This window comes from Sylvia atricapilla, chromosome 3 (assembly GCF_009819655.1).
Source record: "Sylvia atricapilla isolate bSylAtr1 chromosome 3, bSylAtr1.pri, whole genome shotgun sequence".
Lineage (NCBI taxonomy): Eukaryota > Metazoa > Chordata > Aves > Passeriformes > Sylviidae > Sylvia > Sylvia atricapilla.
The window spans coordinates 63,747,714-63,770,259 of NC_089142.1; the positions used below are offsets into that span (position 1 = coordinate 63,747,714).

Consider the following 22,546-nt stretch of genomic DNA (forward strand, 5'->3'; position numbering starts at 1 on the left):
CTCCATCATCAGTGATGAGACAATCAGACATTTATTTCAATTCAGTCTCAGTCTAAAACATCTGAGTGAGAGGAACTCCACTTTAGGTCCTTGGTCTGCAGTTTCAGGGGAGATAAGCACCTATATGCCAGAGAGTCACAGAATCATTTAGGTTGGAAAAGACATGTGTGAACATTAAGTCCAGCTATTAACCCAGCACTGCCAAGTCCACCAATAAACCATTTCCCCAAATGACATATCTACATATCTTTTAAATACCTCCAGGGTTGGTGAATCAATCACATTCCTGGGCCTTGTATTCTAATCATTGACAACCCTTTCCATGAAGATTTTTTTCCTAATAGTGAATCTAACCCTCCCCTGATGCAACTTGAGGGCTTTTCATCTTGTCCTGTCACTTAATATCTGGGAGAAGAGGCTGACCCCCACCTGGCTACAATCTTCTTGCAGGGAGTTGTAAAGAGCAATGAGGTCACCCCGACCCTCCTTTTCTCTAGGATAAACAATCTCAGCTCCCTCAGCTGCTCCTCACAGGACTTGTGCTCTAGACCCATCACCAATCTCACTGACCTTCTCTGGACTTGCTCCAGCACCTCAGTGTCCTTCTTGTAGTGAGGGACCCAGAACTCAACACAGGATTTGAAATGTGGCCTCACCAGTGCCGAGTACAAGGGGACAATCCCTGCCCTGTTTCTACTGGCCGCATTACTCTTGATGCAGACCAGGATGCCATTGGCCTTCTGGCGCACCTGTCTTGTTGCCAGTGGAGCAGAAATAAGGATGGCTGAAAGGGCCCCGCTGAGTGTGGCCAAGCTGCTCAGGAGGCTCCGGGGTGCTGGGCGGAGGGTCCCGGGACAGGAGAAGCCTCTCGAAGGCAGGGGATTTTGACAGGAGGCTGCCCTGTCCCATGGATACCATTCCGTATCACAGATTTCCTGAGGTGTCTCTGCCCCAGGATACCATTCCCTATCACAGATTTCCTGAGGTGTCTTTGCCCCAGGATCCCAGTCCCTATCCCAGCTTTCCCCAGGTGTCTCTGCCCCAGGATCCCATTCCCTATCCCAGCTTTCCCCAGGTGTCTCTGCCCCAGGATCCCATTCCCTATCCCAGCTTTCCCCAGGTGTCTCTGCCCCAGGATCCCAGTCCCTATCCCAGCTTTCCCCAGGTGTCTCCTGCCCCCTGGCGGCAGAGGCGCCCCGGCCCCGCCGCCCCGAGGCACCCGCGGCGCCGCGTTTAAATAAAAGTGTCAGCGCAGGGGAAATCTCAGGTCTCTAGGGGAGCTTAAGTGAAAAAAGATTTCTAGCTCTGCATCTGATATTGCACAAGTGTGATGTTTTCCAAGACATATTTTCTCTTGATTTATCAGATGTGAATACAAAAGTCACAATAAACACGAGCATGCTGCTCTGCAAGAATTAATAAATCTTCCCCATTCTTGAACAAACAGAAGTTTATCCTGAAAGAAAACAAAGTTAAAAGCCAGTGAAACCCTCTGGCCACTCAAGCATAAGTACACACTGTTCCTTGGGTTTTCTTGGAGGGGTAGTTCAAGTAATTGCAACTTTAAGAAAAAATATTGACACATTGCACCAAGCTCCTCTTCCTTCAGGAATAGTTCCCACGTTAGCCAGGCAATTGCTAGCATTTTGTAACATCACACATGAAGATGGCCAGTTTGCAACCTTGGAAAAGGGCTTATGAACAAAATAAAAATCAATAAGGACGTCAAGGATGACACAGTTCTTTATTTGATGCTTTCTTTTCTTGCATTTTGGAAATGCAAATGAGAGGATGAGGCGAAGGAGGAAAAGTTGCAGCAACAAGTCGACAAATCTTAGTTGTCAGGAGACCCTCATTATTCTGTGGGTACGATCTAAGTGAGCCTGAGGCCTTTGGAGAACTTCGGGGTAAAATCCCTGCCACCTGGGATTCTGCCATTTCCTTTACTAGAAGCGGAATTTCACCTGAAGTGCAACTTCAGGACAATAGAGAGACACCTAAGTATAGAAAATTTGAGTTAGCAAGCACATGTGCCCCTTTATGAATGTATGGCAGCTATAGGCACCACATGCACAGAAGGAGTACTCTTTACTCCCTTTTATTTCTAAGACTTTAGGTCATCTCAGACTGATGGAGTCACACAAGTTGTCCCTTGCAGGAATGAGAAAGGGTTAGTCACACCTCTGCAGGCCGAACTGTTGCTCTAGTAATTCCACAAGGCTTTTGAAGCAGGCTCCACAGCACATCAATTGCAGAGAGCCAGCTTATTTCATCTATGCTAGCCCCAGAGGAATCTGTAATGTAAACTGAGTTCAATTAAGGGCTACTAACAAGAGCTGATCAGAAAAATTGATTTCTTATAAATTCATATAATGGCAGCTTTTGAGCACACATGAGGAAATTGAAGTTAGATCTGGAAACACTGATGAAGGGGTTGTTGTGGGTTATGCAAAGTACATCCCATGCCTATCCTGTTTTATAGACTGAATGACTACTCTGTTTAGGTGATGTTAATTAGGGTGGCTGTGATGCCTGAAGAGAGATTAAGTAGAATTGGGACATTTGGACATGGAGGAGAGTGAGCATAGGACGCTGCTGAAGGACAACACCCGTGAATTACAAAAGAATTGGATTTAGAACAGATACTCAGTCCGTAGACACTTTTTTTCCTGATTTTTTAAAAATTTGAGAGTTAAACAGGCTAGAAAAAAACCAGCCAGGTAAAATGAACAAAGGAAAGGTACCCCATCCTTGAGGGGACTCTGCAGAGCAGAGGGCTGCCCTTGGCACTGTGCTACCCACTATGTGTCCCACTCCCCTCCCCTCACCCCAAATACACTCTTGGCAACCAGCCTGCAGATTCCCACTGGCATATTCCACAGCCTGTGAGAGCCCAGCCATACCTGTCTGGGCTGGAGCTGATCCCTGACCTTCTCTCAGTGCTACTTGGTTTTCTCTGATAGCTGGGTGAATGATTGCCAGCACCAGTAAATTATTTACTCCCCGTAAAGCACCGCCTGCTTGAGAGGCATATCCCTTGTTACACTGCAGAGAAAATATATTCTGTAGGGCCACAAAGATTATGAAATTAATTTATTATTTGCATAATAAATAAATAAAGGTAAGGGTAGTGGCGGTGAAAGAAACATGATTCTTTTTAACGTGGCTGAAGATGAAACTGAGGAAATTGTTCTTCTTTTCATACCTACAGAACATGTAGCTCTGTTCACACCTGAAGCTAATGTATGTTTGGCAGTGCAGCTTGGTCCAGAATGCCCGGCAACATTCAGGTGGGTTTGGTGCTTAGGAAAGCAAACCTGTTTGTTTTGTAATGTATTCGGGCATCTTTTCCTCATAATCAAAGCACTACTTGTTTTTCATGTGTGTATTATTGCAGCCCCACAGAGCTGACTCCTACCATCTGGTCTCTGGAAGATGTGGGTTATACAGCCCAGAGGTGAGAAAAGCTGCATATGTTGCTGGATCTGCCTCTTTTGCTGCCGGAGGGACTGGTTTATTGGTTCGCTAGATCTCTTTGCTAATAAATCCAAATATCATTGAGACTGAAGGCAGAAAACTTCATTGACTGTGTTACAAGCCCTCACTCATACAGAATGGAATCTTTGGTGTGTTATCTTTTAACTTCAGCTTGACTTCCTAGTTGTTATAAGGTTAAGTATTGAAAAAAGAAAATGACAGAAATCATAGAAAAGATGGCATTTCTTTCTACACGGCGTCACTGGGAGTAGGAGGATAGGCCATAGGCAACACAAGCCACTAATGCCAGAGGTGAGCTTAGAGGGTGCCCTCAGAGCTTCTCATCACACCACTGGAGCATCTGGTCACTGAGACACTCCAAGTGTAGGACAGCCTTGGGAAACCAAGTAATGCAATTACTAAAAATTGGAGCCAGCTTTATACTCCTGTCTGAACTGGGGGAACTCTCTTACTTTTGACATTGTAATAAAGACAGCACTTTCCTGAGTGGTGCATTTCTACTCTTTTTCTTGAAAAATTGATTATATTTACTCTCACTTCTCTTCCAATAGCTCCCAATTTCTGAAGAAAACACTTTCTGCATCTCCTTCTGAGGTTACTTGAGTGCTGATAGTGAGACTTCTGGAAATTCTCTGCTCGGCACTGCACAAATGAAGTTCTGTTGTAGACAGAAGACAAAAGGAGCGGATCACAGTGCCCAGTTCTGCCATTGCTGATGACATAGGCTTGCAAGTAGTTCTGGCAAAATCTATTTACAGCTCTACTTTATTAAGAATTTGAAATGAAATCTGGACAGGGGGAATGAACATCAAAAGGATGTCAAGAGAGCTGGTGAAACTCCACATGATTTGAGGTATCCTGCCTGAGATTTTTGCAACTTGCCTATAGTGATTTCATCTTTTGTTCTGATCTTAGCATCACAATTCATTCCCTAATATTTGCCAGCAATCAAACCTCAGATGAGGTTGACCATCCCCCCTCACAGGACACCTCCCATGAATATCTTTTGAGGAATTGGCACTGGGCACAGTTTGATTTTAAGTGACATAGCTGTGACAAAATCCCATTTGATGCAGTCCAATACGAACTCATATGCTCCCATTCTCCGTGAAGCCCATGTAATCCCCCTCACCTACTATTATTTTCAGTCCCTTAGATCTCAGAGATTTGTCTTCCTTATGTCCTCTTTGCTGAGGCCTAGAAGCTGCTCCAAGACTCAATTAAATGTGTGTGAGTTGTGTACCCAAAACAGACGCTCCTCTAGTCCTGTCGGGGGCACTTTGTCTGCTCAGACAATGAGTTTGTTTTGTGCTGGTCAATGGGATGACACAATGGGATATGTGGAGATGTTGTGGAGAAGTGCTTCTCCCATGACCAAAATTTTGGGTGTCCATTCATGCCATGTGATGAGGAAGCATTCATTTCGGTTATCTGGCATTTTGGGGTGCATTTCCAGACATGGAATGGGAAAGGATTCAGGCAGATGGGTCCTGAGTACCACTGCAGAGCTTTGTCTAGTGGCCAGAACAGCCTGCTTGGGAGCCAGAGCACAACTGCAATGAAACATTCATTAGATGGCCATTAGGAAACATCCTTTTGTTAAATGCTGAGCCCGATGTGAAACAAATGATGGTTTCCTTGTTAATAATGTCACATTCCCATCCTCATATGACGCCTTTCTTTAAGGTGTCTCATTTACTCTCAACTGCAAAAGCAACTTTTTGAAACCTTTTGGTACCTGAAGTGGCCAACACCATCAGTATTATCAGTGTTGGGCGATGCTGGTCGGTCTACCCAGCGATCAGAGAGGAGGAGGATGATCTCCAGCCCCCATGAGGAAGGCAGGGCTCGTGGAACCCCGAGAACCGCACGTTTTTCGCCGTGGTCGCGTTTTTGCGGTGTGTGGGCCACGACGGCGGCGCGGCAGCGGTGCGGGAGGGTGGCGGACAGCGAGAGGAGACGCGCGGGGCCGAGCCCGGGCGGGCCGGGGCCGAGCGGGGCCGGGGCCGAGCGGCGGAGGGACGGGGCCCGGCCCGCTCCGCTCTCCCCGGCCCCGCCGGTCGGGGCCGCCAGCGGCGGCAGGCTTAGTCAGAGGAATGTGGGTGGGACTCCCTCCTCCCCGGCGCCTTAAAACCCCGCTCGGGCCGGCACGCTCGCAGTGTCCCGTCCCGCCGGAGCGTCCCCGCCGCGCCACACCCGCGCTCGCTGGGCGCGCCGCCGGCCGGGCACGATGGTGGTGTGCGGCCTCGCCTGCTGGAGGTGCAGGTGGCTCCTGCCCCTGCTGCTGGGCCTGGCCATCATCATGGGCATCATCGCCCTGGCGGGCCGCGGCTGGCTGGAGTCCGAGTCGGAGCCCTACGTGCAGCAAGCGTCGCTGTGGGAGAGCTGCACGCGGGGCGAGGAGGACCTCAACTGGAGCTGCGAATCCCTCATGGACTACGGTGAGTGAGCAGCCCTCCGGAGGAGCGGGGCAGTGGGCGCCAGGGCTAGTGACCTCCCCATACTCTGTAGAGGAGCAGCGGCTTTCTGGAATGGAGTTTCCTTGCAGAAGCGGTATCCATGCTGTTTCGGGGCTTAAACCAGCACCGAAACACAGACCGGACTGCTCCAGAGCGATCTTTTTTAAATCAGTACAACACTCAGAAGCTGGGGAGTTGATGTTTCAGGCTGTTCTGAGGTTATTTTACAACCAAAGTAAGATAGCAAGTGGCTCCAAGTCTGTCTGTTTGCTTTCCCCAACTCTCATCGGGCTGCGTTGCCACAGCCTTACCTGGTCGGATGGCGAGTGTGGAAACCTTCATGCACGGTGTCCTATGCAGAACCACACCTGCATAGTAGTAAAATGGTGTTTCCTGACTCTTCGTGGGACGAGAGCACCTTGATTTAACCCTCCTGGCCAAGGGAGTGCAACTTTCAAAATGCCTCCTGCTCTGCAGCTTAAAATGGTCTGATGAGAGTTCACAGGCAGGAAAAGAAAAATCCTCTTTCCTTTGTACGTCTCTGTTGCACTGGGGGCTAAATCAGGGATAAGTGTGCCTCTGTTTTAACTTGCTTAGCTGCTTCTGTATCTGTCATCGTCACTGTAACATTTTTATTGCGCACTCTCAGCTTCAGGTCTTTTGAGGGACTTTTTGTTTTATTGCTAGAACACGTGGGTCTGATTACATCTGCTTTCTCCTCAAACAAAATATTTCTGGACAAATAAGCAGACCCGCCTTAAGATCCTGGATGAGGGTTCTTTAGGGACTGGGGGGCTGGAAGGGTGTGTTTCAGCTGGGGGAGCTGGGACTGTTTCCCTGTGCAGATCCCTTGCCGCCTGAGCACGGCAGACTCACTTCCAGAAGCTTTTCATTGCAACACTCGTGCACAAGCTAAATCCTGAATACACTGTAAGAGAAGTGGCTTTATTTCTCAGCCGGGTGATGACTTTGGGCTTTACTGCAGGTGGAAGAAATCTGGCTAGTGAGATGAAAATATCCATCTCCCCCAGTAAACAGAGAAGAAAAGCTAGTGCAGAGTTGCTGAAATTTGCATTGCACAGGAAAAAGTGCTAATACAGTACAGCTGCTGGAATTTGTTTTCTCCTGTAGTGACACTGCTTCACACGTCCCTGAGTACTGATGGGTGTGTGCTTTGCGTCAGCCCTCAGCATTGTGGGACAAAAGTAATTTTCTGCATTTTTTTTCCTAGTTAACAGGCTGAGACAGAAGAACAGTATCCTTGACTTCATTTGTTTAAGCCTTGGCTTATTTAAATTAAAACCTATTTAAATTTTTGGCCTATTTGTATGAATTTGCCTGTTCTCAAATTTTCATAACATCAATGACATTTCAATGCCTCTGTCTACTCAGATTGTATTTACATCTAGAGACGGGATATAACACATGAGCTCAGGTTTGATTTGTTTTGTTTTCTTTTCTTCTATGTTAATGCAATTACTGTCAAAATAGGTGAGAGCATTTAAAAAGGAAAAAATGTCTAGCAGGCATTTATAGCATTGCTGCAGGAAAATAAAGGTTAACTAATTGAGATGCATAACTTGTGTTTTGCAAACAATAATTGCTGTGCACTAACCATCCTGAACCTCTCCTGATGAAATGAAGACTTCAGAGTGGATCCCATTAACAAAATGTTCCATTAGACAAATTCTTAATTGAGCTGTGGCATGTGCATGAGGAAGAGGAAGAAAAAAAGCAGGCGAGTCACTTATTTTAAATGAGGGGAAAGGGGCAGGAAAAAACAACAAAGATTTGCAAATAGGAGTGTCTTCTAAGCTGCATAGCTCCTTAATGCACATTTGCAAATACCACATGAGAGGGAAGAAGTGAAAGGGAAAAAGAAGAGTAGGATGTCATGTGGTAGGGAGTCAGGGAAGGGATTTTGTTTATAGACTTCTGTACTGGTTTGTGTCTGGGAAGTGCCCTGGCTGGCAGCATCTGTGTATTATCAAAATGTTGCAATGCAGAAATGCTGTAGTGCACTGGAATATGACTCAAGATGACTTAGTGTGGACCATTGCAGGATTTAACTGTTGACTGTGTGTTTAAAACATATCAGCAAGCCATCAGCTATGACAAAGATTATTTGCACTGTGTAACTTGGAAAGGATGATTGCCTTTATAGTGATGAGCTTGTAAGTTTAGGAGCAATATTTATGGGTGGCTGTGCCCTCCTGGTTCTGAATGACTGGTCCCAGTGACTTTGCTTTGAATTAACACTGTAAAAGATGGGCGTGTGCATGTGCAGTAAAGGTAATTCCATTAGGTTAACTCTTTCTTATTATATTCCTTACAGCCTGTTGGTATTCATTAAGTAATAGCAGCCAACAAAGAAAAAGGCAAGCATTCTTCTGGATCCTTAGTACGTGCCAACCACCCCCCCCCACAACAACAAAAAAACAACCAAAAAGCCCCCAAAAAGCAAACAAAGGGGAAAAAAGGGTAAGGAATCAAAAAAGGTGGAACCTAGAAGTAGGAGCCCAGCCTTTGTGAATCATGTTTCACTGCAGCTGTGCCACTGTACCTGTGTCCCTAGAGGCATGGACTTTGATACCACAGATGATTGGTGAAACTGAGTGCATGTGGAAACTTCACTGTGGGGCCAGGTAACTACGGGAGGGAATGCTAGGTGTATGCTTACCTTTTCAATACACCTATTTTCAGGCACGCTTTTGTCTGATTTACAAATGCTGGGATGCATTAAAGACAAAGCAACATAGTTTATAGTGTCAGGCAAATGCGGGCACTCGGAAAATGCTAATGGGAAAGGTGTAACAGTTGGTGTCCCTGCCTACACCCAGAAAACACTCACTGCAACTTCCTGGTAATAGATCGTAGTGAAATGTGAGGCTGGTGTCTCTGCCACTGCAGTTTGCTGGCTCCTGAGCAGGCACATTTCTGCTGCTAACAACCCAGAGACTAAAAGTTGGAAATGTGTAAGATTGTGCCTCTCGTCAGCTCTCAGCTGAAGCAAAGTTTGTACTAGAAGGCTTGTATTTAATATTTTAGTAGTTTAGCAATTGCTTGACCTGCACTCCTAAAGTCAAAACAGATTGTGATTCCCAGTATTCATTTCCAACCTGCCCTGCCAGCAAATCTTTGATTCTGAGCTCCTCTATCTGCTCATACATATAGCTTCCTCTCACCAGTCACGCTACCATGGATGTTTGCACAATATCTGAGCAAGAAAGTAGTGCTGACACTGCTCTTGTGCTCACAGTCCACCACCCCTTTATTACATCAAAAGAGGGAGGTATTTTTGGACATTCTGTGTAAGGGGCTCTTGAGGCCAAACAAGGATTGCTACTGCCATTTATATACACAAGAATATATCAGCTACATTGCAAAAACATGCCCATCTCTGCAGGTCATGATAAAACTTCCATTTATTCACAAGCTAACAAACTAGCTTTGATTCTGTAAGTGAATGAACAAAGATGAGAGTCTTTTTACTTCACATTCTGTAGCAGTTAATCTTCCTGCTATACTATTTTCACAGCTCTTTTTTTGATTTCTAAAGGGAAATCTAGATTTAAATATCTTAGGCTATACAGATTCCACCTCCTCTCTGGTGAGGTTGAGGCATGGCCAAATGAAATCAGGAAATACACTTAACACTAAGGCGCTGTTGCTTGCTTTCTTTTAATTTCATCATATTACTGGTGTTCATCATTAACATTTAGTAATCGTGACCACTCCTAGCTATTTGCATGATAACATTTGCAGCTTAGCTCCTTCCCATAGTAATCATTAATGTAATGTAATGCTATGTAATAAAACTCTTAATCCTTCCTAATAATTACAGGTTTCTGAACAGTTGGAGTTTTTTTTAATGTTCTTTCAACACCACCTTAATTGATAAATACTTTTATGCTGATTAGATGCAAAGCACTTGACTATTCTTTGAGGCCAAGCTGACCTGGAAACACTAATACCCCCAACTATTTCTCTGCTTTTCTGCTCTCCTATTCTTCTGCCTGTCTATTTATGCAGCTCCAAATGACTATGTTGTTCTTAGTTGATTTCATAAACAGACATCATATTTATGTTTATTTTGCATAAGAAATACTTTCTCTGCTTAATGAATGGGTCTGCGAATTTTCTGTTTTTATTGAAAAGCTAAAATTCTGGCTAAATATCTTATGATTACACGGTATTTTGAACATAAACCAGGTAGAAACTGGGGCTAATCTGTTATTCTCTGACTGTGAGCAGGTCTCTCCAGCTCTTGTGGCAGCAAACAGTGAGAGTGTAAACCTGCATCTCTTGCCTACTGGCAGCTGGGAGCCATAAGGGAAGGTTCTTTCAGAAAGACAGGAGAGCTGCGCACCTCTGGCTACTCGATCAGCTCTCAGAAGCCTTCAGGAGGGAAAGGAGCTGGGAAAGCCTGATTTGATAGGTGTGGGAATGAGGGAAATCCTTCATGGTCTAACGACAATTTAGTTTCAGCCCCGCAGCAGCCCCTCTGCTGAAAACTCTCCCTGTCAGTGGGAGTGGCAACAGGTCATGTAGATAAGGAACATCCCAGGGCTGCACCCAATGCTTAGGAAAGGTGCACTCTCCTACCCCAGTCTCTCTCATCAGTCACTTATTAAAAGACTTATATACACACATATATATACAATATAAGAGAAATATCAAAATTTAACCATAAGTCCAGAGGTTTTGCTGCTTTTCCTGTGATTCCCACAGGGGATCAAGTGTGTGGCTGATAGTTCAGTGGCTGACTGCACTCGTCCAGCCCAGAGCACACCTGTCTAGTGCTGTGGGCAGCACCTCTGACTCAGTGTTATCAGGTCTTGTCAGCATCAACCTGCTGCTAAGTGCTGTTGGAAAAGATAATCCAGCAGGAGAAAGAGAGGAAGGTACTGGGTCACCAGCACTGAGCTCTGCCACACATGAGCACAAAACTCTCTGAGTTTCAATAATGATGGTGCCTACTGCTGCCTTGTTTCTGAAGACTTGAAGCAAAGCTGAACTTGATATTAATCTTCCTGACAAGGTAGCTCCTGCAGCTATATATGTTGTCATTTTCTTATTGCCAGAGACAAGAAAATAAATCACTGTGAGCAGAGCCAGGGCTGACCTGTATCCAAAAACTTATTACACTTGTAAAGACAGTACAGATAATATGAAAATGGCAGAAAGAGCAATGTGGGCATTCTGCCTTGTACTCCTCCAGTTGTGTGTGTGTTGCACTAAACCTCAAGGTGTCTAATGTGCAGATGTATTTGAGTTTACAACTAAATTTTATCAAACAGATGGCAGATTTGTCTTCCTACACCTTGTCAGCATAAATAATGCATCTGAAAGGGAATATGCTATGGTAACTATGTGTTCCTTCTTGTGCCTTTTTTTTTTTTTTTTTTTTTGTTTTGTTTTGTTTTGTTTTGTTTAACAGGGCAAATATTGATAATAAGCTTGCCTAGATCATCTAGTCTGAATGGGTTTTCCTGGGCTGGCTGTGTCTAATGGTTACATATCCCTCTATCTTAGTTATGACTAAGAAATCGTATTGTGGAGACAGTATTCAGTACCTGCGTCAGGTATGACAGAAAATATTTTGTATGAAAAGATTTTATCAAACCACTGATGTAGCTCTAATCTCCAGACACTCATCAGTCTCCTCCCCACTTCTTCCCCTCAGCATTCCCTCAGGGAAGGGGTATGAGACATGCATAACTAGCTAAAGAAGAAGAAATTTGAGAAGTTTTTACTGTCTTGAGTAGCTCCAGGAAGGGAGAGGAGAAAGAAAAACTTTTCCTTTTCTGTCAGTTTTATTGTTTTCAGGGAACAGTGGTGGTGGTTGGGAGTTTTGGCAGAGATTTGGCTGACGGATGCCTGCTGTATTTTACTTTTGCTGTTGGATTAGAAGAGAAAGAAACTAGTTCAAACAGATCCTATAAAAATAGCTGTAGAACAGTGCTTTGCTTTTAGATAGCAAATTGCAGAGAAAGAGTGGAGACTACAGTGAAAGCAGGATATCTCCAAAGTCACTTCAGCTGTGTTGGAATGGACAGCTGTGATGATAGAGAGGTTTTTTTTAATGTTCTGACCTAGATCTCACTGGCCTCTTTATTCCTACATTAGAGGGAGCTCAGGATCCGGCCCTACCTCTGTCTGAGTGTGTGAAAGTAGAAACCCACAGTATGTAGATGTGGGAATTGAACTGTGATGACAGCTGACTGGAAAACAAAGCACTAGCCAGTATGGTTTAACCCTTGTGGGCAGGTGTCCTGCCTCCAGGGCAGGAACACCTTTGCTTCTAGTTGTTTGAACTGGTCTCACCTAAATTACTTGGTTTCTGAAGAGGATGAGGTGTGTGAGGGCCTCTTCACAAGGCTACCAAAGTAGAATTGCTGGCTGTTTTTCTAGGAGGTTTTCCTGCCATTGTTGCCTTGGCCTTGGCCTGTGATGGGTGAGTTCTGGATGCTGGTGCTGCTCTGTCAGAATGCAACTGCTTGCTTCATGCCCGAACCTCTCCAGCATGCAGTAGCTTGAAATTGTACCTTGATACACCCTAGCAATTGTACCTTGATACACTCTAGCAAACATCAAAGCAATCATTCAATGAGGGCTCCTCAACTTTTAACTCAGATTTTGTTGTTTCTCCTCCACCTGCTACATTTTGGCTGTGAATAGATACTTATTTTCAAGAACATTATTTTTGTCATCTTTTCAGCTATTGCAGGTTTATTTCTTTTCAGTCATGCTTCTTTTGCTCCACATGCTCCAATCTTGTCATAAAGAAACAGAAGTTTTATGCAGACAGCACTGTTATTTCCCAGCAGTTATCTCCTGTGGTGGTACCCTCTTGTCTGCTTTCACACTTCCCTGTGTATGGCAGTGGTTTTGTAAACTTGCTTATCAAAAGGAGCAGTAATGATAAAGGACATTGTCAGCATCTGTGTGCCCTATCTGATCAGATGTCTGTGGGTGTCTTACACACATATGGAGTTTGAAGGTAGCATCTCTATTCTATGCTGCACTCTATCCTTTTCAGCAATGCAGGTTAGCAGGAATGGAGCGCTGTGCTGCTCCAGCAGTGGTGGTGCTCCCCTGCTCTCCAGCTGTGTGCTTTGCAGGCATTCAGTATTGCTTTGACATAAAGGACATGCTTCTTACAGTAAAGAGTTTCAATAAAAAATGATTTAAAAAAGCCAAAGAGCTGCAGTGACCTACAGGAGAGTGAGTACTGCTGTGTGTAATACCTTTCTTGTTTTCTCTTCAAGGATGGGGGAGAGCAGCAGCTGCCACATACCTCGTTGGCTTTGTGATCCTGGTCATCTGCTTCGCCCTTGCAGTCATCGCGTTCTCGATCGAGATCCTCCGCTTCAACTTTGTGAGAGGAATCGGAGGCCTGCTCTTTGTTGTTGGTAAGGCGGGGCACAAAGGCAAGGTTATTTTATATGTGAAACAGGCATCAGCAGAAAAACATGTTAGATGGAGCCTCCCTTACGAAATTAGCTGTCTTTGTCTGGTTTATGACTCATTTTCATGGGAAACAAGGGAAGGTTGAGTTGTGCTCTGAAAGCACAATGGGGAGGGAAGCTCCAGTGGCCTTGGTCAGTTTTCACTTTCCCAAAAGCACTATATGGGGACACTCAAAACCTTTGACCCTGCATGTCACATGCTAAGACTTATGAGCTCTTAAGCCGTGGGTGCTTCCCACCTTTGTGCTGGGAGGGGGAGGAGGAACAGGAGGTAACTGGCTCAGCAGGGTTCCCGGTGCTGGCTGTGGTACAGGGCTGGTCAGGGCATGCAGCTGTGTGCCTTAGCAACCTGGCAATGGCAGCTGGATGCCACAGCCACATAGGCGTGGGGAACTGCCTGGGACAGAAGTCACATACCTCTGTAACAATGCAGATCTGACTGCAGGCCTAAAGCTAATCCTTACATATCTTAAGTATGCACTTATCTCCAGGTACCTTTTCTTAATGGGAACCATAATACGTTCACTGTTACTTACTCCTGGTTGTCTTTCTTTTCTCTCCCTAGCGGCATTCCAGATCATTGGCTTGGTCATTTACCCAGTGAAATTCACAGAAGACATTCCACTGACAGGAGATAACATGTTCAGCTGGGCCTATGGCTTTGGCTGGGCCAGCACTGTTGTTGTAATAGGTTGTGCTTTCTTCTTCTGCTGCCTCCCCAACTGGGAAGATGAAGTCCTGGGAAATATCAAGCCTACGGGTTACTACTCCTCCCCAGAGAGAGCACCATACTTAAATTGAAATACTAAGTCCAAGTACAGTCAACTGTCAAAACAGAGGAACACCTTTGATGTACATTTGGTGTGATTATTATAGGAGACTGAAAAAACTCACCTTATTTTACCAGAGTATTTCCTACTGTCCCTGGCAATAAATTAGGAAAAACATTGGCACCGTAAACCAAATAGCTTTTACCCAAAGTATTATTTACATATGCTCATGTCAATTCAGTTTGGGTGGATAACTTGCTCCTTCCCCTCCCAATTAATTGAGTCATCCTTATTTTATTAAAATATTTTCTTATGAATATAGATGATAGTGTTTCAAGTGCAGAAAGGAAAAGGATAGATTTTCAACAATCCATTAGTCCGACCTGCGAGCTAGGTTGGTTTTTTCATCTCTGACAAACTTGCTTTAAATGGAGCTAGAATAAAAACACAGCCTTCCTTTTTCTTCTGTCAAAGTCAGTCTCAAGGAAGAAACTTCCAGGATACTATCACAGTCACTTGCTGCCTAAAAATCTTTTCCCATTCCTGTTACCGGACTGTTGTTGACTATTAGCTATTTGAATTAAGGGGAAAATAAAATTAAAATTTATTTTCCACAAGTTGGTGCCATTGGACAAGGTCTCTTCCAAAGCATGAAGCTTGTGTGTAACATAACAGTGGCTGATGTAACATTAGTGGGTTTGTGGCCACAGCAGGACTTGTGATGGAATCATATGTGTGTTGTCATGGATTCAGATGCTCAACTATATACATTTTTACATGTTATATGAGGGATGCTGATTTAGAAAGTATCTTTGAGCAAAAACATAAACTATTGTATTTGTCTACCTTTGTAAAGTTGCAGTGTTTTAATTATCAGTGCGCTTTGGAGGGAAATCTTAGCATAACGTGTTTAAAAACCTCTGAAAGTTCCTAACACTGTAGGTACCTCAGAGTTCAGCAAACTTGGGCTGCTTTGTGAGTTAATAAGCATAACAGGTGGAAATAGAAAGGCAGTTCTGTGAGCAGTTTACATATGCAAACTTCATGCAGACATCTATGTCGGAGTAACATGTCTGGTTCTTCATTTGTTTCTGCAGCTGGCAATTCTAAATAAGAATTCCAGCAAGGCATAGCTGTGTCTGTGTTGGTCATGGACATGCAGCATCTTAAAGCAGATTTAATTATGGTCTATAATATTTGTCAGGGCTTTGTTCAGCTGAGGAAGCTTATTTTTTGAGCTCCTCTTCCAGCTACGGGAGAAATAGCTTTAGCAAAGACAGACTGAGGAGGTTACAGGTGGGGTGGAAAGCAAATGCTGCATGTTGCTCTGTGTAATTTCTTACTCTCATGAACCTAGTGCTTAGGAGAGAGTAGGTGTGTGGGTATGTGTATTCATGCACATGTTCAAAATAGAGCTTAGAAAGCATTAACCAACAGAATTGTAGAGCTGAAGTAATTTACAACTGATCTTTTGCAATGCCCTGTATTTCTTGTATTATATATTGTATAGCTTTCCATTTTGTAACACCTTTTTCAATTTGATAATGCTATATATTGCACGTGATCCTGTTTTAGAGAGGCCAGGTTATTACTGAAGGTCCCTTCTAGGCCTGTATTTTATAACATTACAGAGCATAAATGTCTGCAGACTTCAGAACTGTGTCATGAGCTCAGTTGTGGCATATACAATCAATTGTATTTATGATTCTTGCTGAATAAGAGAGTTCTGTGACAAATGTGTGCTTTTACATTTTTTCCCCTTTTCTGTACAGTACTACTGGGCTGGTGGGGAATATTGTGTAGACTTACTTTATCATAAGTAATGATAGTACTTACTTCTAGTGAGTTCAAAACACAGCAGAGAATCTCAAGTCAGGAAAATCCTTGCACAACTAAACCTGTAAAGGAGAAAAAAGTGTAAGAAAATGGACACCTTTCCTAATGGCAGGGAGGATGGTATGGTAATTTGGTAATTTGGTTTAGCATAATTTAAGTCTTTTGTATGCTTTTTTATAAGCATTGGCATAACTTGTCAAAAGAGCACTAATGTAAAATAAACTTGGCTCTGAATGTACTGGGAGGGGTAGAAGCATAACCGGCGTGTTACACAACTAAGATGTTCCAGAGAGATATTGCAAATAGTCATTAATTACTTTCAAGCGATATTAATGTATGTGACACTCGTTTCAAATGTGGTGGCTTAATTAAAAATGTTTTAACTGACGGTTGTAGAAACCTGGTGGTGTTTGTGGATTAATTTCATAAAATCAAAAAAATAAGCCATTCTTTTCTTCTCTTAACTTGAATATCAGTATCCATAAAGTGTCAGGTTAATAAAATGAAGTTGAAGACCTCATGGTCAGGAGGCAGCAACTTCATTTTCCAGTCAAATAAGCTTCAGTATACACTACAAAACATGTCTATGCACTTTCATAGAAGTGCCAGGCATAGAATGTTCTTTCCTAAGCCAAAACCTCTTAAGTGCATCACAGCTTAAGGGGGAACTCTAAACATTTTAAATACACAACCGTCTACAGGAGGTCTCATGAGTGGGAAGTCTGTTCTTTATCAAAACTGTTCCAGGTGCCTTTCCTACAATGATCAAGAAATTAAAATAGTGAAAAAAGATGGTGTACTTGCTTGCTGTTTTTAGTGGAAGGCTGCACTTTTCCCATGATTAGCAACCTTCCCACTTCTAAGCTCAGTTTATGCATGGCCCATATTATAGCCCTGTCCTAGTGGTGTTTTTAAAGAGAGCAAACCAGTCAGTCACTGCTGTATTAGAGCAACCTGTGGTGTCTGATTTCTGGAAAGACAGGTTCATCATACTCTGTTCATTTTTTTAAAATCTGGCCTCCTCCCTAAGTGTCTTAATTTTAAAATTCATTTACTATCCTGAATTCTGGTGCCTTGCATGTGTTTCTTTTTGGGTTTTGGTTCCACATCTCCCCCCTTTTTAAATGCTTCTGATTTTAAATAAACATATAGGAAAAATATTTGGGGTCCTTTTAGATTTTTCTAAATGCTCTCAAGATAATTGCATGGTTTCTATAATGCCCTTCTTTTGACAGGAAGAAAATTTGTACTCCTGTTTACCTACCAGTCTGTATCAAGCTGCAACCAAAATCTGTTGCAATAAATCTGCTCACTAAAATCACCTGAATTTCTCCAGTGAGATTCAGGCTGCAGGGTTGCTCCTTCTAATCCAGCTAGTGAGAAGAGAGAGCAGTTCAGGGGAATCTGAGCCCACTTGGCCCTTGTCTCAGGAGGAGTTATGAGCAATCAAAAATGTGCATGACTGAGTGCTAGGGAAGACTAATTGACCTGAATGGGATGATTAATGCTTAAAGCTCATGGATATGGGAAACAGCTGCCACACCCCACTGGGATTTTTGTATTTTCAGTTGATGTAACAAATGACTAATTTTTCAGACAATTCATTGACAAGATAGAATTCTAAAAGATTATTCACCTGACCTTTACATCCTGCATACAAGGGCTTTTGGACTAGAATACATACATAAATCAAGGAAGTGTAGTGACAGATTTACAGGGAGGGGGGAGGATTGTTATGGTGATAAGCACTCCAGAAACAAAAACAGTTGCATGCTAAGAGAAAATGTTGCACACACACACAAAGAGAGTTGCTGAGATCACTGAGCACTTACAAACTAATGATGAACCAAGCACACATATCTATGGAAAACAAAATGCTGCAGGAGATGCACAACATTTGAGAGCTAAGGTACTGATCCCACAACTCAAAGCAGTGGGATTTACTGGCAGTATGGAACAGCACCCTGAAAGTGCAGGTTTATCTGTGCCAGTAGGTGAAGTTGCACAAGTTTTTAAATGGACTTGGGAGACGATATTTACAACCAGAATAAAGTTTAATCAAAACTGGAGGATGCATTTGTCAAAAATAGGGATGCTGAGTTTCTAAATTTGATTCCTTTTACAGGGGTTGGTACAGGAGTAGCAAAATCCATCTGCAGTGGATTCACAGAGCCTAGTAAATGCCAGTGTTACTGCACAGGTGCAGCAGTTTATATGTGTAGGTAGGTCCCCCTTCCTGCACGTGTGTTGTGTATTTATGGGGTAATTCCAATGACTCCATGATGCAGGTCTGCACTAGTACAGTTAGCAGCCTTTTGTTTGGGATTTCCTGGTCTTCTAAGGTATGGGCAAAGCTGCACCAGCTATGAAGCTTGATGTCTAGAAATTACAAGCAAAAATCCAATGCCCTCAAATTTTGCCTATATAAAATTACATTTAAATTACTTGAGAATTGTGAAAATATTTCAAAGGTTTTTTTATTAGGATTTTTGAATGCATAAATTTAATAAGGCAGTGCTTATAATAAAGACTAGAACAACACATACAGACATGCCTGGAGCTTTGTAATAGCAATATTACAGCTATAAACAAGATAAATAATAATTTGTGATAAGAACTATACATTGTATAATATAATTAATAAATAGAAATTAATTTTATTCCTCACAGGTTCATCTTTGCAGGATTGAATAACATGAGAAGAGTTGGTATGGCTGCTGCTTTTTATTTATTCATGGGAATGGGCACAACACATGCTATTTTTCAGAGTTCTTTGCAGATATAGAATATTTTATAAGCATCAAAGTTTGCTAAGACTCAAGGTTATACATTGTAAATCAGTGTTCACTGAGTTTGAGAGGCCCCAGAAAGGTTTGGGCTGAGCACTCAGATGAAACTGAACATAAAAGCCAGGCAAGTCCTGTCCTACAGTGCGCTGCCCTGGGAAATAATCATGGATTGAAGTAGGCTGGTTTGATGGTCACAGTTCTGAACACGCATACTGGGGCAGGAGCTGACCTGTGGCCATTACAGTCCTTTTTCGGGAGATAGCCTGAAGCTGAAAGAAACTCTCTGTGTTAGCAGTCCCTTACAACAGGAAATAAGCAGAACTTATAATGAAAACTGATAATGAAAACTTATAATGAAAAAAATAATTTAGGTGAATTGTTATATATGAAAATTAACTTCTGACTTGAACTAGAAAGACAAAACCACGAGCAAAACAAAACTCGGGAAAATGATAATTGGCATTTGGTAATATGCTTACTACCATAATTGGCATTTGGTAATAAGTTGAAAATGTTGCTAGGAGACTTCTGTTTTAATTTTAGCCCTCTTGTCAAATCAATTTCACATCAAACATTTAAAACTGAAGACATAATTTCCATGTAACACATTAGTTTCAGCAAAATCCTTCTTTTGGCTGGAGAATCTCAAAGAGAAAACTCTTGGCTGAAACCCCTTAAGACATGCTTAGTGTGCTTGTCATACCTGTAAATCTCAGAGTGTTTAAACAAGTAGCTATTCCCAACTGACCCATAAGGTAGAGCAGATAAAAGCCAATTCTTTGACAGAGAACTGTAAGTAGCAAGTCTGTGGCACCTGGGAATTACCTAAGTGAAGCTGATTTTATTCCTCTCCTAAGGCAACTGAGCTTTATGCTTTACAAGGAGTTACTGTTATGATCCACTACAACAGGACAAGTATTTAGGTGGCTTACTCATACTACAGAGATGTTCTGGAACCCAAAGAAAGTAGCTTAAGTAAAATTATCTCGTATGTAGAACAGGACTGTGCTGTACCACCCTAACTGCTTACCCACAGGTTGATAAAATCCTTGTATACAACATCCTATGATTCTTTCATTCTGTGATTCTGTGTGCTCACTGGAAAGCTTGTGCTCCTGACAGGCATTCAAGGAAAATACAGACACTCACAACGGTTACAAGTGTCCAGAAGCCATCTCAGCTCCTAACAGAGTAGTTGGTTTACAGGACACCCTTGATTTCAGACTTTTGCCTGGAGAAGGGGGAGCTGAGTGAACTGATTAAACTTCGACAGACCCTCTCTAGGAAATACCCGAGGATTAAACCTCGTTCCAATATAGAGTTTACCGTGTCCTTAAGCAAAAATTAGCTGACAATTAAATCCATGCTCAGGCACGAAGAACCTTTGCACTTCCCTACTCTTGTGTTTTCCTTATTTGTGTTTTCTCAATACAGTCCTGAATTGCTCACATAATGACAATCCTGCATGCTGCCCCATGTTTGCATCTCAGGTGTTAAAACTTCGTGGCTTGCACATGTACCCCTGCTAAGGAGAGGGACAAAGCCCTTTTAAGCCCAAGCCTTTGTCCTGTCAAGGCAAGCCTGCTTTACTGACAAGAGCCAGACCATGCTGCATGTGAGGCAGGCTTCAGAGGCCCTGCAGCAAGCTGGTCCTGGATGACTCTTGCTAAAAATCTTAACAAAACCCTGTGGGAATTTTCCTCTGAGCTCAGCAGCCAGTGAACAGAGGAAGGATCCAATGTCTACAGCGCTTTCCTGTGCTGAGTGGGACAGATAGAGGGAAGCTTTTCCAAGTCCACAGTGGCAGGACTGAGCACCCACCATTCTCCAGGTCATCACAAGTGTCATGGAAAAGTTACAGTGCCTGGCCACCTCAGGAGAGCTCCTCAGAAAGGGTTGGTCCGGCAAAACGACAATATCTCAACTGTGTGCTTTTTTGTAGAAGCGTGTTTTTATTTTGCAAAGAAGTAATGTCAAATTTTGTTCAGAATGTATTTCTACACGATGATTTCTACAATGACGTCTGAAGGTCTTTTTCTACATGTGCTGGCTATGGATGAAGTATTAGTCACATGGAGAACACTATTGCCTTAATGCCCAGGGGATGCAGGGTACAGGGAGTGACCACAAGGTACAATTTAGCTGACTGAGTTGCATCACTGTTTGGTACAAGATAGTAGTGATAATTATGAGATTTATGCTCTGACTTGTTTGATTTAAGGTGGCACACAAGAGAGCAAATCATAAAACAATCCTAGCAAAGCTTTTAAAATCCAAACTCTGGAGACCTCTTGTCTATAAGCTGTGTGCATATCAGAGAATGAAAATGTGCTTGCTGCAAAAGTCATGAATATGCACCACAGCTGGTCAGCTTAAGCCAATCCAGTCATTTATACAGCTTAGCTGACCAGACAGAGACTAAAGGTGAATGGAAATATGCTGCCAGTGATTTGTTAGCTTCTTCTTCCACTAAGAAAACCACTTGTGTCTTGGCTGAAAAAGGCATATTTTTATCTCTAACTCTAATGCTGCAGAGTTGTTTGTTTTATCAACATTACTTGGTTACCTCAAATAATAATGAAGATTCATTAGCAATATTTTTAAGGGCAGAAAGTGCACTACAGTCTAACAGTTTTAACATTGATAATGTATCTTCATTTTCAACAGATGATGCTGGTGTTATACAGGAGGGTTCATCCACAGATATTGGTGAAGGAGAACAAGCATTTGCTTTCATGTAAACAGTCATCTTATACATTGTAAAAGACGAAGCATGGTCAAGGTAAGTCATCACTTCACTTAAAGTTTCCAATAATTTTTCCCTGTTTGCCATAGGAGTATCAGAATTGCATGAGATAGATACATCATTTTGTTACCTTTGGATATACCTCCCTTTCTGCTGCTGAAGATATCTCAAATTACCCTTTTACTGAATGTAAAGATAGCTCGTAATTCTAAGTTACTTAAGGATGACAAAGGTGGGCAAGAGACAGAAATATTCATGGTGACTGAATGCTACTCACCTTTCTTTCACAACATGATGATGTTCTCTATGGTATCACCTTGCAAATGCTAACATTTGTGACAGTATGCATTCATCCACAGGTGAGCTGTAATAGAAACTGATGACAAATCCTTCAGTAAGTGCCTACCTGAAACATGGCTCAGCATTCTAAATTCAGAGAGGACCATTTTAGTCCTCAACAGACATTGGTTCTCAAATGCATGACAGTACTTGTCTTCATATTATATTTCAGATACAAAATTGCTTTAATTTGATTTGCCAATATGCTTGTAAAGCTGTAATTTTGTGAAAGGTTGAAACTTGGAAAGAGGCTAGATACAGCTGAGAGAAGACTTATTCACATTCTACTGCCACATTCATGAGTATTTCTGAAGTAATCTTTTAAAAACCATTTATTATCTAAACCTTTGTTCTGTCAAACTTTTGGATTGTGTTGTGTCCACTTCTACCTCAGCTGTGGCAACAGAAAGAACATGTAGATACAGACTCGGACAACTTGCAGGTAACAGCATAGCAGACTAAGGCAGGGCTTCAAATGATATTGGGTTTAATGCAAATGTTTCTTTAAATCATGCATAATAATTATATATTGCAGTTTTATAGAACAGGTGCATGATATTTTAAACATTGAGTTAATGATAACTGAATTTGCGGATAGCACAAATGTGGACTACAATGGAAGATACATTCTATTCTA

The 22,546-nt window shown here is 42.6% G+C and overlaps 1 protein-coding gene across 2 annotated transcripts in view; it reads left to right on the top strand.

Moving 5' to 3' along the window:
• Nucleotides 1–5,673: 5,673 nt before the first annotated feature.
• Nucleotides 5,674–22,546, top strand: part of PERP (p53 apoptosis effector related to PMP22) — a 345,785-nt gene continuing 328,912 nt past the window's right edge. The window contains exons 1-3 of one of the 2 annotated variants that reach the window (XM_066315602.1): nucleotides 5,674–5,939; nucleotides 13,229–13,372; nucleotides 13,995–14,183. In XM_066315602.1, the coding sequence (XP_066171699.1) occupies nucleotides 5,729–5,939; nucleotides 13,229–13,372; nucleotides 13,995–14,183 (544 nt within the window). In that variant the 5' untranslated portion in view covers nucleotides 5,674–5,728. Of the gene's footprint in view, nucleotides 5,940–13,228; nucleotides 13,373–13,994; nucleotides 16,424–22,546 lie in introns of those variants that run through there. The other variant, XM_066315601.1, reaches the window with a different exon arrangement.